The following is an 11960-nucleotide window of genomic DNA, read 5'->3' on the forward strand; positions in this document are numbered from 1 at the left end:
CACACACACACACACACACACACACACACACACACACAGCGTGGTTCGTATGTGGAATGAACTGCCAGAGAAAGTGGTGCGTGCAGGTACAGTTACAACGTTTAAAAAAAAAATTTGGATAAGTTCATGAATAGGAAAGGTTGGGAGGGATATGGGCCAAGTGTAGATAGGTGGGACTAGTTTAGTTTGGGACCATGGTTGTTGTGGACTGGATGGATTGAAGGGTCTGTTTCCATGCTGTATGACTCTATGACTATAACCAAAAATAATCTAGTTAAAGGTACAAGTCAACAGGCTGATGCTAGCTTCTCAATAAGCTGTCAAATATGCCACTTTTAATTCCCACTGTTTGTATTCCAAATCTTGCATATTAAAATTCAATGTATTATGCCCAATTTTGCACATCTTCCCTTTAAAAAAAAATGCTATTTTACCTAAAAGCCAGACAAAATTAAAAGGGTGAAAAAGTCGTGAATTATGGCTCCAAACTAGAAGAATCGAAGTCTCTTTAATTGGAGAAAAGAACATTGAGAGGAAAACATGATCCAGATCTTCAAACTATCAAGGGACATAGCTGATGGAGATTTAAGCAGGTTTTTGATGAACTATGAACAGAGAATCACAGGATGCATGTTATAAGTTAACAAGCCTCAAGTGTGGTGAGGGCTTCGAAAAAAAAACAAACACTTTCATTCTCTTCTCAAATTAATAAATTTGAAAAATAAACTCCAGCAACGGAGTAATAGTGGAAGTTTAGACAATTAAGAAGCTACATAATTATCCAATTGGGATTGGCTTATGTTGAGATGATCAAATCCTCAAAGTATCGCTGTTGCCTTATACAATTCATCAAGAAACGTTTTGACTAACGTGGGAATGTTATTCTGAAGCTTAGCCTTATTGCCATGAAGGTCAAGGTGTCTTAATGAAAACTTGTTTTCAGAATATTATATGACAGACTCCATCACACTTAGATTATTCCATGGAAGGAGAGATCTCAATGGACCAAATCCTTTTTCTTGTTTCAAGCTTTAATGCGATTTTTATGATGAAGTTTTTGTCAAACCTTTCAAACTGTTTATAAATATGGAACACGAAGATGCATATTACTCTGCCGGAGAGTAAAATTTTTCCAAGTCAACTTCTTGCAACCATAAAAGAAAAATAACCGAAATTAGAATTGTAGGCTGTTGAGATTTAGAGGTAATTTGCTTGGTCGGGATTTTTGGGGTTGAATAGTTGTTTTTGGAGAGTGAATGGGTATGGGACCCTGTGGAATACCCAGCATATCAGGCTCTGAAGGGAAGTCCCACAAAGAAAAAAACAAATGTTTCATGGAGCAAAGCCCTTGTTGTTGGAATACTCATTTACACTGGAGAATTGGGCAGGATCTTCTGCAGTTCAGCGAAGAGTCACTCAGGAAATGTTAGACTATTAAATATCAGGTTAACTCACGAGTAGCTATTCAACTGACATTTTGATGCCCTCAGTTATGCCTCCACCAGATTGCTTACACCCCTCCTTGACTGAAAACCCTTTCTCTGACCCTGTCATTTGACTACCCTTTCCATCCTGATACTCCCTACCTGCCATCAGACTTGACACTACACCCTCTCTTCAGACCACTCCTCAGGACTTGATACCCCCAATCTGCATCCAAAATACCCTACCCTGGGACCTGACAACCTTTGTCCACCACCAGCAGAGCCATACCCTCGCTCTTGTTGCCAGGACTGACATACCCTCCCAACTGCATCCCAAACAACACCCCAGAACAAAAGCTGGTAATGTTGCCCCTCACACCCCACCCCACCAGCCTCCCTTCTGGGAATCATCACTTCTTTTTCTTCAATGCACCTGGTACCAACTAGCCCTGCCTTCCCCATACCCAATAACCTAAACCCACTCCAGCCTAACCAAAACCCTTTGTCACTAACCTGGCCCTCACGTTACCTTGTATGTGACTTAACTTTCACCTTACCCACATCGCATCCTCTCTCCTGTCATCTAGCTCTTACCCACTTGATACTCTACCAGCCTGGCACCCAGTTTATTTGGCACTTGATTTTACTTTACTCTGATCCCCTACCTCCATGACACCCAATCCACTATTGATTGTCACTCTACCCACCTATAACTCTTATCTGGCATCCACCTACTGCTTTATCTGCCTGGCACCCTATCCCCTACCTACCTGGTACTCTACTTATCTGGCACCCTACCCACCCCCATTCACCTGGCACACTACCCTCCTGGCATCAAAAAATCATACTTTTATCTTGCAGACTGATCCTTTCATAGGAGCTGTTAAACTGGCTGTCATTGATGCTGGACCTTTAAATTCCAGAATGAAGTAACTGGCTGCTGTGAGAAAGGAGACATGGTTTGCCTTACCTGACTGTTTTACGCAATAAAGGAAATGGTCAGAAATGGAAATAAACTCCACATTTTTGGAAGGAGTCCTGATTGGAATTTCCTGTCAGAAGCATGCAGCTCAATCATTTCAATAATAATAAAAAAAACCAAATCTGTATGTGATTGCCAGTCTTCAGAAAGTCCAGCCTATTATTTTCTACACTGTTTTACATTATCAAATGCAGAAGCTCACGGACCCCAATACTTCATTTGTAGGCAGGTGTAGGGAGCATCTTCCCACAGGAGAAGAAACTGCCTGAAATCATCTTCTTCCTCCAAATGGTCTGCCTACTTTTAATAAGCATTTGATATGCCATAAACATCCCCAACATTTTAAGGGTCTGACACGTCTCTCTTCAGAAAAATACATGCCTTCCAGGAGTATAACAAGAGCAGGGGTCACTTCAGCTGAAACAAAAATAAAGATTAATTTTAATTTTAATTTAATTTTAAACACAATTGATAATGACAATCTAATGTTTCATAGAATAGACAATGGAGCAGAGCTAATTGCCTCACACCTTGAACCATGCACATTTGATAACATGCTCTCAATGAAATGCTGCCTTTCTAGAATGATGTTGGGTGGAGCTGGAAATAAGCTTTCAATAATCCCACTGCACTCGCAATTTCCTACAATCTTTGCTTAACATGATTTATGCTGCACTTCTCAGAATAAAGGTTTTTATGTTAAAGGCCCACTTAGACACATTCAATGACCCTACTTGTCAGAATTCTCTGCCCCATTGTATGGAGGACCCTGCCAAACAGTTTGTATATGAATGCGGACTGCTCAGATTCCTTACAGCATCTCTAAACTTGTATTTCTTTTCTTGTCCAATTATCACCCTTTTCAGCACTACACCATCATCCCTTTGATTCTCTTTCATCCTATCAAAGACCTTGGACCAATTTTATGTTACCAAGAGAACAGGAATCAATAGATGTCCTGATATGGTAGTTCCAACTCAGCTTAAAGGGTCATGTTAGATCCAAGTTCTCCTCTGGGGGACTTGGAGTTGGATAGAATTGAACCCGCTAATTTTGGAAGCAGCTCATTGCTGGTCACAGGGTTGCAAGAGCGCCAAGTCTTGTTTGAAGGTTGATCTTGATTTTCTTAGATTTTGCCTTTCTGGGACTCCTGGGCATGAGAAACTGTGTGATTAGGCCCTCTGGTCCTTGACTGTTCACATCACATCTCATTCCACCCATCCTATTTCCCCCTCAAACCCCCATGCATAAGCCAACCCATGTCTCCACTCATCCCAATCACCCTCATGCTCCCATACCAGTTGCACAGCTACTCACACAGTATCCACAATGGGAAGACCTTAAGAGCCTTGTGGCGATGAAGAACACTTCCAACAATATACATATTTAATTCATACTTGATAGTGAAAGAACTCATGACCATGAAAGTCTTTTAAACATCTTGAATGATTAATCTGAAAACAAACTAGTAGTTTCAAGAAAGTCAGATAATTCTTTAATACCCTCTTTAAACTGTCAATTAGTTTATGAACTTAAACACCTAGCTCAAACAATTAAAACATTTGAAATTCAGCCAAGCTTTCATATCAGCAAAATAACAGGAAAAAAAACCAACATATAAGCCTATTGAAATTGTGGATCAGATCGTCGTAATTTTTATAACTTATACAAGATGACTTGTCAATCAATCAAAGCTACCCAGTAGACAGCATATTTTAACCTGCACTGATAGCTTAAACCACTTATGAGTTTAAAGAGCAGGCTATTTAAAAAAAACAGGTTATAACACTTAAGCACATTGATAGAAAAATATACAATTATGACATAACCAAGTTTCAGCAATTGATCTTTGCTGTAAATATATTCATTTTTATCTGTCTATTTTGAACTTATTCACCTTTATTTTGTTGATATGTTTATCTTATAACTGGCTTTTCAGAATGATGTAGATTATTCTTCCATGTGTGTTGATTCCAGACTTCTCTTCACAGTACCCACCATATGCTGCTGTTTAATATTTAATCAGATCCACCTCAACTGATGTATTGTTGGCCTCATTAGATAATTAATGGTTGCACGTTTCTCATTTGCTTCAGTTGATACAACTGCAGCCAGTAATTAGAGCAGGAGTTTATTAGTTGCACTGACTTAGTTTATTTGCAAAGTGCTCCCTTGATTGAAGCCACTGGGAATGTGGAATGTGAAAGACCTGATTTTTTTCCCTATTTTAATGGAGCTGTTTTGTTTACATTTTAGTACAGTGTGCAACACCAGACATTCTGGTAGTTCTGGGAACAGTTGGTGGTGTAGATTTGACTTTTATAATTTAAAAGATAATTGGGTAATTCAAGGAATAATGCTTCTCGGTTACATTCAGCAAACTTTGTAAGAGCAGCGGATAGAATATTGTCATCTGGTGTGAGTCCCTAATGCTATAATTACAACTTATCCTGACAGATGTAAAGGGTATCCAGCAAACAGTTAGTTTAACTCATTAGAGCTTTTTATATTTGCACAGAACACCACAGATTATGCAAGATTATTAGTAAGTTTCACCTCAAACACAGACACGAAGGCAAAGGATAATCGTTGCTTCATGTTTGTGATTTTCTAAAGTAAACTATTTGATGTAATTGGAGATACAGGCTTTCATACAGGGTCAGTCTAATTTGATATGTTGATAAGATGGTAAACATTTGTTCCCTACATATGAAACATAGCATGCATATTTATAATGCTATCTATTATTTAAGTTATTAATATTTTAAATGTTTTACACATTGGTGTGAAGTTGCATTTGACAAATGGATGCCCTGAAAATAAATAGGTTCATGTGCACATTTGTCCATGTGCATTGTAGATAAAATAACATTTGTATCTTCATTTATGTCTGCCTCATGACAGATTTGTTCAGGTTCTTAAACCACAAAGTTTTTGCTATAATGTTTAATCTTTATCCTTGGTGGAACACAAAACACATGAATCACTTAATTAGCTTCAGCAACATTTTCTGAAAAAGTCACTTCTAATGAAGACCATCAGTCTGCAAGTGTAAGATTAATCACCATCCTAATGTAACTTGTGATTGATAATGCTTTGCCAAATTTCAATCACAGAAATTAAATTCCTGTTCATTTGTTCTCTGTTGCATATAATTGGTATTCACTAGCGCTGTGTATTCCACCAGAGAGGGATTCCATGTTCTCAGATATTTAACAATTGCACTGCATCTGGGTAATACTTTGCTGCATTTTTCTGAGTATCTTATCCAATATCTTACAATAGGATTATGCCCTGTTTTCTAACCATGGCAATCTCCGACCAACTTCAATAGCCAGCTCTGAAGAAGGGTCAGTGGACCTGAAATATTAACTCTGATTTCTCTCCACAGTTGATGCCAGATTTGCTGTGTCTTTCCAGCAATTTTTGTTTTAGTTTTAAAAAGCAGCCCCCAGACTGGTCTGACCAGACCCCTGACCACTGTGTTCGTAGCTCCCTGACCAATGATACACAGTTCCCCTGACTGCTGTTAATGGCTTGACAGAACTGATTATCCAGTGCTACAGAACTGAGTAGTTGGACAGATCCCCTGAATTTGAGAGACCCATGTGGACAGCTGTCAGCAGCAAAGGCCCTGGACTGTGAGCAGACTGTGCCTGCGAGCATTGGTAACAAGACGCTCTGATCACACCCCTTCCCATGAGTGGACTGAGGACTAGTCCCATCCAATTTCCAATTTGGCCATTTGGTTGCATAAATGTGCAGTGTGCTTGCTGTGCATGCAGCTGGCAAAAACTGTAGATGTTAGATTGATGTCTCAGAATACCATATATGAAGATGCCGCCCGGAGGAAACCCACACAGACAGTGGCACGGTGGCTCAGTGGTCAGCACTGCTGCCTCACAGCACCAGGGAGCTGGGTTCGATTCCACCATCAGGTGACTGTCTGTGTGGAGTTTGCACATTCTCCCTATGTCTGCGTGGGTTTCCTCCGGGTGCTCCGGTTTCCTGCCACAGTCCAAAGATGTGCAGGCTAGGTGGATTGGCCATGCTAAATTGCCCTGTAGTATTCAGGGATGTGTAGATTCGGTGGGTTATAAGGGGATGGGTCTGGGTGGGATGCTCTGAGGGTCAGTGTGGGCTTGTTGGGCCGAATGGCCTTTTTCCACACTGTAGGGATTCTATGATCTATGAAGATGCACCAACGCCCACCCCACGATCTCAAAAGAGCACCTCAAAATGGGGATAAAACAACTCGCTGGCTGAAGTAGCAACAGGTATGGCATGGTAAGACATGGATGTTATGCTCATGCAGGAAGGTGCTAAGTGACTGAGTGGGAAGAGAGCGAGCAAGGACGCAGCCTGGTCCAATCCTTGAGCTGCCTGCCTGTGTGTGTGAAGAGCCCCTGCTGCAGCATTTTAATTCGAGTTGCCCTGCAATGTGAGTAGGTACTACATTGGTGACCTGCCAGTATATAGAAGAGGTACCGTGATGGTTACAATGGGGTGGCAGATGTTGGATGCCAGTGTTCATGTGTGAGGGGTGTGTGGGGCCGGTAATTGTGGATTTCTGCCCTGAATAACTGTTTTGTCCTATGCAAAATGAAGTGTCAAGCTGAAGTGAGCAGATACATGTTCTGGTTTCCATGTGGTGTTTTCATGACATCTGTGTTGTTTGGCAAGTATGATAAAGAGAAAGCTGAATATTAATGAGGCAAAATTTGCAGTCAACATGGCATTTAACGAACAATAATTGGCACCCTCCAAATGCCTGATGAGAATCTCACAGCATTGTTTGCACAAAGCAGAAAGATGGCACTGGTTGGCCTTAATGTTGAGATGGGCCATGCCACACTTCTTATCCAATTCTGCCATACATTTCAGCTTGGCTCACATCACCCAGACCCTGACAAGATTCCACCGCAATAATCACACATAGCCACTGTGAGTGTCTATCCATTAGCCACTGTGAGTGTCTATCCTTTAACCACTGTGAGGATCTATCCATTAGCCACTGTGAGTGTCTATCCTTTAACCACTGTGAGAGTCTATCCATTAGCCGCTGTGAGGATCTATCCATTAGCCACTGTGAGAGTCTATCCTTTAGGCACTGTGAGTGTCTATCCATTAGCCACTGTGAGTGTCTATCCTTTAGCCAATGTGAATGTCTGTCCTTTAGCCACATTGAGTGCCTATCCATTAGCCACTGTGAGTGCGTATCCATTAGCCACTGTGGGTGCCTATCCATTAGCCAAAGTGGGTGCATAACCTGTAGCTACTGTGAGTGCCTATCCATTCTCACTCTTCTTGGTTATCTGCCACTCAACCAGTTCCTGAGGCAGGTCAATAATCTGCCTTCAGTTCCATGAGTTGCTAATTATTTTAACAATTGCATCTGAACAACTTTGTCAAATACTTTTGAGAATTTATTTATGAATAATGTTCCCTTGTCCACTACATTAGTCATCTGTTCAAAAAATTCAATCAGTCAGGCATGAGACAACCTTTACAAATCCATTCTGGCACTCTCTGGTTCAGAAATTAAATGAAGATAGAAAACATTGCAGTCATGATAACATAACAAAATAACATGATAGGGCTTAATGACTTACTCCAGTGACTACCCTAAAGAAAAACATAATTATATGCATTTAATAAAATTGACTAGGAGTTCAGGAACATATGTTGAATTTATATGGAAGGAAGAATGTTTGAGAACCCATTCAAACATTTTCTTTGCAAGCACATGCAAAAGTATTTTGTTTTCAACATTGGAATTATGTAGAATAAAAGAGTTTGAATTATCTACACAGGTAAAGTTTCTCGAAAGAGTAAATGTTGACATTCTTTATTTAAATACAACAGCAGACTCTGATGCTTACAGATCACATTTATTCCTCATCATTTTCCATCTGATCTTCACTATCCCATTAGACTAGGCAACAGAGAATGGGAGAGGGTAACAGTGAACTGAGTGTTCAAGACCTCAACATTAATTTCCCCTCTTTTTAGAGTCTGATAAATGGTCCCATTTTTCTAATACTCTTTGATTTACTGCTACAATATTACCATTGGGCCATTGCTGTTCAGGAATTCCAGTCTGGAGAATTGTTAATCACATTCTACAATCACTGTTATAAAGATAGATTGCAGTGAAAATTTGATTTAATCTTGGAGCTGATGAATCTTTCAGAAGAATTATGTTATTTTTCTACCAAAACTTATTAAGCTAGAAGTTAAACAAACATTTTTGCATTCTGCTCATTGGCTCCTCCATTTACAAACATGTTTTGCTGAACTGCTTTGCTCCCAAAATTCATTCCCAACGCTGAACCCTTCAGCAGTTGTACAGCATGGAGGTTCAAGCGAGAATGTTAAATGTAATCTATGAAGGATACATTATAGAGTTCAGAGGGAAAAGTTATAAAAAAAAGTCTTCAAAATAAGTATCATAGAATACGTGGTCAGACAGCAAATAAACCTGGGCATATGGAACAGAAAAGTGAACAAATTTGAAATATCGTACTTTTCTGTAGGGATATCCCTGGTATTTTAATGTTTTGCTCTTCAAGAACAAATTTCATAAGATCCTTAAGCATTTAACACATAGGACTTGATTTTCCCTGATTACAATCAGGATAGTTAGGTGGTTGTTTTTGACTGGCAGGGTTGCAACAGGCCAAAAAACCTTTAACTGCGCTGGAAAGCTCTATAACTCTGGGATGAGGGGATGAAGAGCTTCTGGGTTGACTGAGATGGGCTCTCATGCTACAATGTAGCTTTAGCCTGTTCCTCCTGCCATCTTGGTAAAGGAATTGAAGCCAGAGCTAGGATGGACACCTGGACCCTTTCTAATCTGCAATGACCATCTTAAATGCCAACTAACCTTTATTAAAGTAGCTACCAATGACAACAAGGATGTCGTTCACCAGTTGGCTGTTTCACTTGAAGATCTTTACAATGGAGCCACAAGGAAGCTGGCATTGAAGAAAAATGTAATTTGTGATAAATGTGATGGCTGTGGAGGCAAGAAAGGTGCTGTGGAAAAGTGTCCAAACTGCAAAGGCAGAGGGATTGAAATCCATGTACAACAAATTGGACCTGGAATGGTGCAGCAGATTCAGACAATGTGCTCAGAATGCCATGGACAGGGAGAACAGATTAATCCAAAAGACCGATGCAAGAATTGTAATGGACGGAAAATAGTTAAAGGGAGAAAAATACTTGAAGTCTATGTAGACAAAGGTATGCAAGATGGACAGAAGATAACATTCCATGGAGAGGGGGATCAGGAGCCTGGATTAGAACCTGGTGATGTCATCATTGTGCTTGATCAAAAGGACCACGATGTATTCCGAAGGCATGGAAATGACTTGGTAATGAAAATGGAAATCCTGCTGGTGGAAGCTTTATGTGGTTTTAAAAGGACAATAGGAACACTTGACAAAAGGACATTGCTGATTTCTTCAAAGCCAGGTGAAGTTCTAAAAGTTGGAAGCCTTAAATGTGTTCGTAATGAAGGTATGCCTATTTACAGAGATCCATTTGAGAAAGGACTGCTGATCATTCAGTTCTCGGTGAAGTTTCCACCATATGGCTGGATTCCACCACAAGACTTGGCAATATTGGAGGATTTGCTTCCACCACATCAAGAGTTAATGATCACTGACGACATGGAACCTGTGGAGTTAACACAATGTGTCTCAGAAGAGCAACACAGAGGTTATAGTGGGGAAGTGTATGAGGAAGATCAAAGGTCTAGAGGCGGTGTGCAGTGTCAAACATCCTAAACGATGGGTGACTAGTGTTTTTAAAAAAAAACTCTGTAATGCAACAAAGCTATTTTAATATTAAAAAGCATTGTATTGGTTATTCACAAAAAGACTGCATTATTTCTTATCCTACATCTACTGAACACTAGCTAACACTTCAGCTAACCCCCTTTCTCAATATAAAAACTGTTTCGAAGTAAATATTTGGTCATGTCACTTTTAAACATTACTTAAAGGGATACTCACATTCGCTATAGAAGATTTAAAGACAACTTTTGAAACATGTCAGAAAAGTTACTGGGACACTTTGTCAAGACTGCACTGACACTTGAGCAACAGTTTAATGGAGTTTATCTGAACACTTTATCAAAAAGAATGAAGTGCTGTCCGACTCTAACTTATTGGACAGTTACTGAGTCATCATGAGCAAGGGACTACTTTGCCATGGGCATCTTGGTAGGGAATGTCCTCTTGATCTGGATGAGAAATGGGACAAAGGTAGGAGGCCAAGGAGAACAGCACCATCTGCTGCAGGAACAAGAAATAGGAGTGACAGGAGGATTTAGTGACATCTTCCTCCCCTGCAGGATGAGCATACCTCCTACTCTGGACTTCTCCACTACACTTGTAGAATCCCTGCAGTGCAGATAGAGGCCATTCAGCCCATCAAGTCTGCACTGCCCCTCCAAAGAGCATCTCCCCCTAACCCTGTAAACCCACATTTGCAATAGTTAACTCACCTAGCCTTCACGCTATGGGGCAATTTAGGGCATTACACGGCCAATGCAACTAAGCTGCACATCTTTGGACCATGGAAGGAAACCCACGCAGACACAGGAAGAATCTGCAAACTACACACAGACATTCAACCAAGGCTGGAATTGAACCCGGGTCCTTGGCACTGTGAGGCAGCACTGTGCCACCATGCCATCCTCAACTAGGACCTCCTCCAGTAGGACCTCATATCTAAGAACCTGGGAACGTGAACCCTGAATATTCCAGAATGTACCTCACTGTGCCTGACAGATGACACTCCATCTTCAGTGGATATGTGTGCAAGGACGTCATTCGACGAAAATACTGTGTAATCAACTATTGAGTGCAGGTTTTTGGTTTAGCACTGCCTGGTGAGTTCTAATTAAGTTGATAATTTTATGCTAAACCTAATCTTCCAAACTTACCAATCTTAATAACACGTCACACATTTAGAGCACAGTTTTGACATAGGCCAAAATAACCTTATTAACATAAAATAGGGAAAGAAAAGAAAAGTTGTACCTTCAAAGAAAGTAATTGGTTCTATAAATGTTTTAGGTTACATATCTAAATGCTCCAATTCCTGTAGAACAGGTAGAAGTATTGTTTTGTTGATAAGTGTGTAATGAAGGCTGCTGCAGGAGGACGGAACTCACTCATATGATACTGAATCCAAGAAGAACCTTACGTTTGAAGATGTTGTCATGTGGCAACACAGGGAAGTTGATATTCTTAACTTGACCACATTTCTAACACATATATTCTTAACAAGGCTATATGACCTTTTTGATTGGGTAGGCTTCACATTGGATGTGACTGACCAGGTGAATAGCAAGCTTGTAAGTCCATATCAGCCATTTTACCTCCATTACAATAACCCAGGATTGAATCCCATCTAAATCCTTTGGGAATGATGTAGAGGACAATGGGCAGGAAGAAAAATTGTGTAACCGAATCAGAGACTCATAAACTTGGTCCTCAGCAGTTACTTATATGTTCTGTAGGTAGTTCTGGTAACAGGGGATT

The 11960-nt window shown here is 40.3% G+C and overlaps 1 protein-coding gene across 1 annotated transcript; it reads left to right on the forward strand.

Moving 5' to 3' along the window:
* Positions 1-7008: 7008 nt before the first annotated feature.
* Positions 7009-10196, forward strand: LOC109917582 (dnaJ homolog subfamily A member 1-like). Its single transcript, XM_048609724.1, has 2 exons — positions 7009-7026; positions 9219-10196. Exons 1-2 carry the CDS (start codon positions 7009-7011, stop codon positions 10194-10196), a joined length of 996 nt encoding a protein of 331 aa, XP_048465681.1.
* Positions 10197-11960: the final 1764 nt, after the last annotated feature.

This window comes from Rhincodon typus, chromosome 21 (assembly GCF_021869965.1).
Source record: "Rhincodon typus isolate 14 chromosome 21, sRhiTyp1.1, whole genome shotgun sequence".
NCBI lineage: Eukaryota > Metazoa > Chordata > Chondrichthyes > Orectolobiformes > Rhincodontidae > Rhincodon > Rhincodon typus.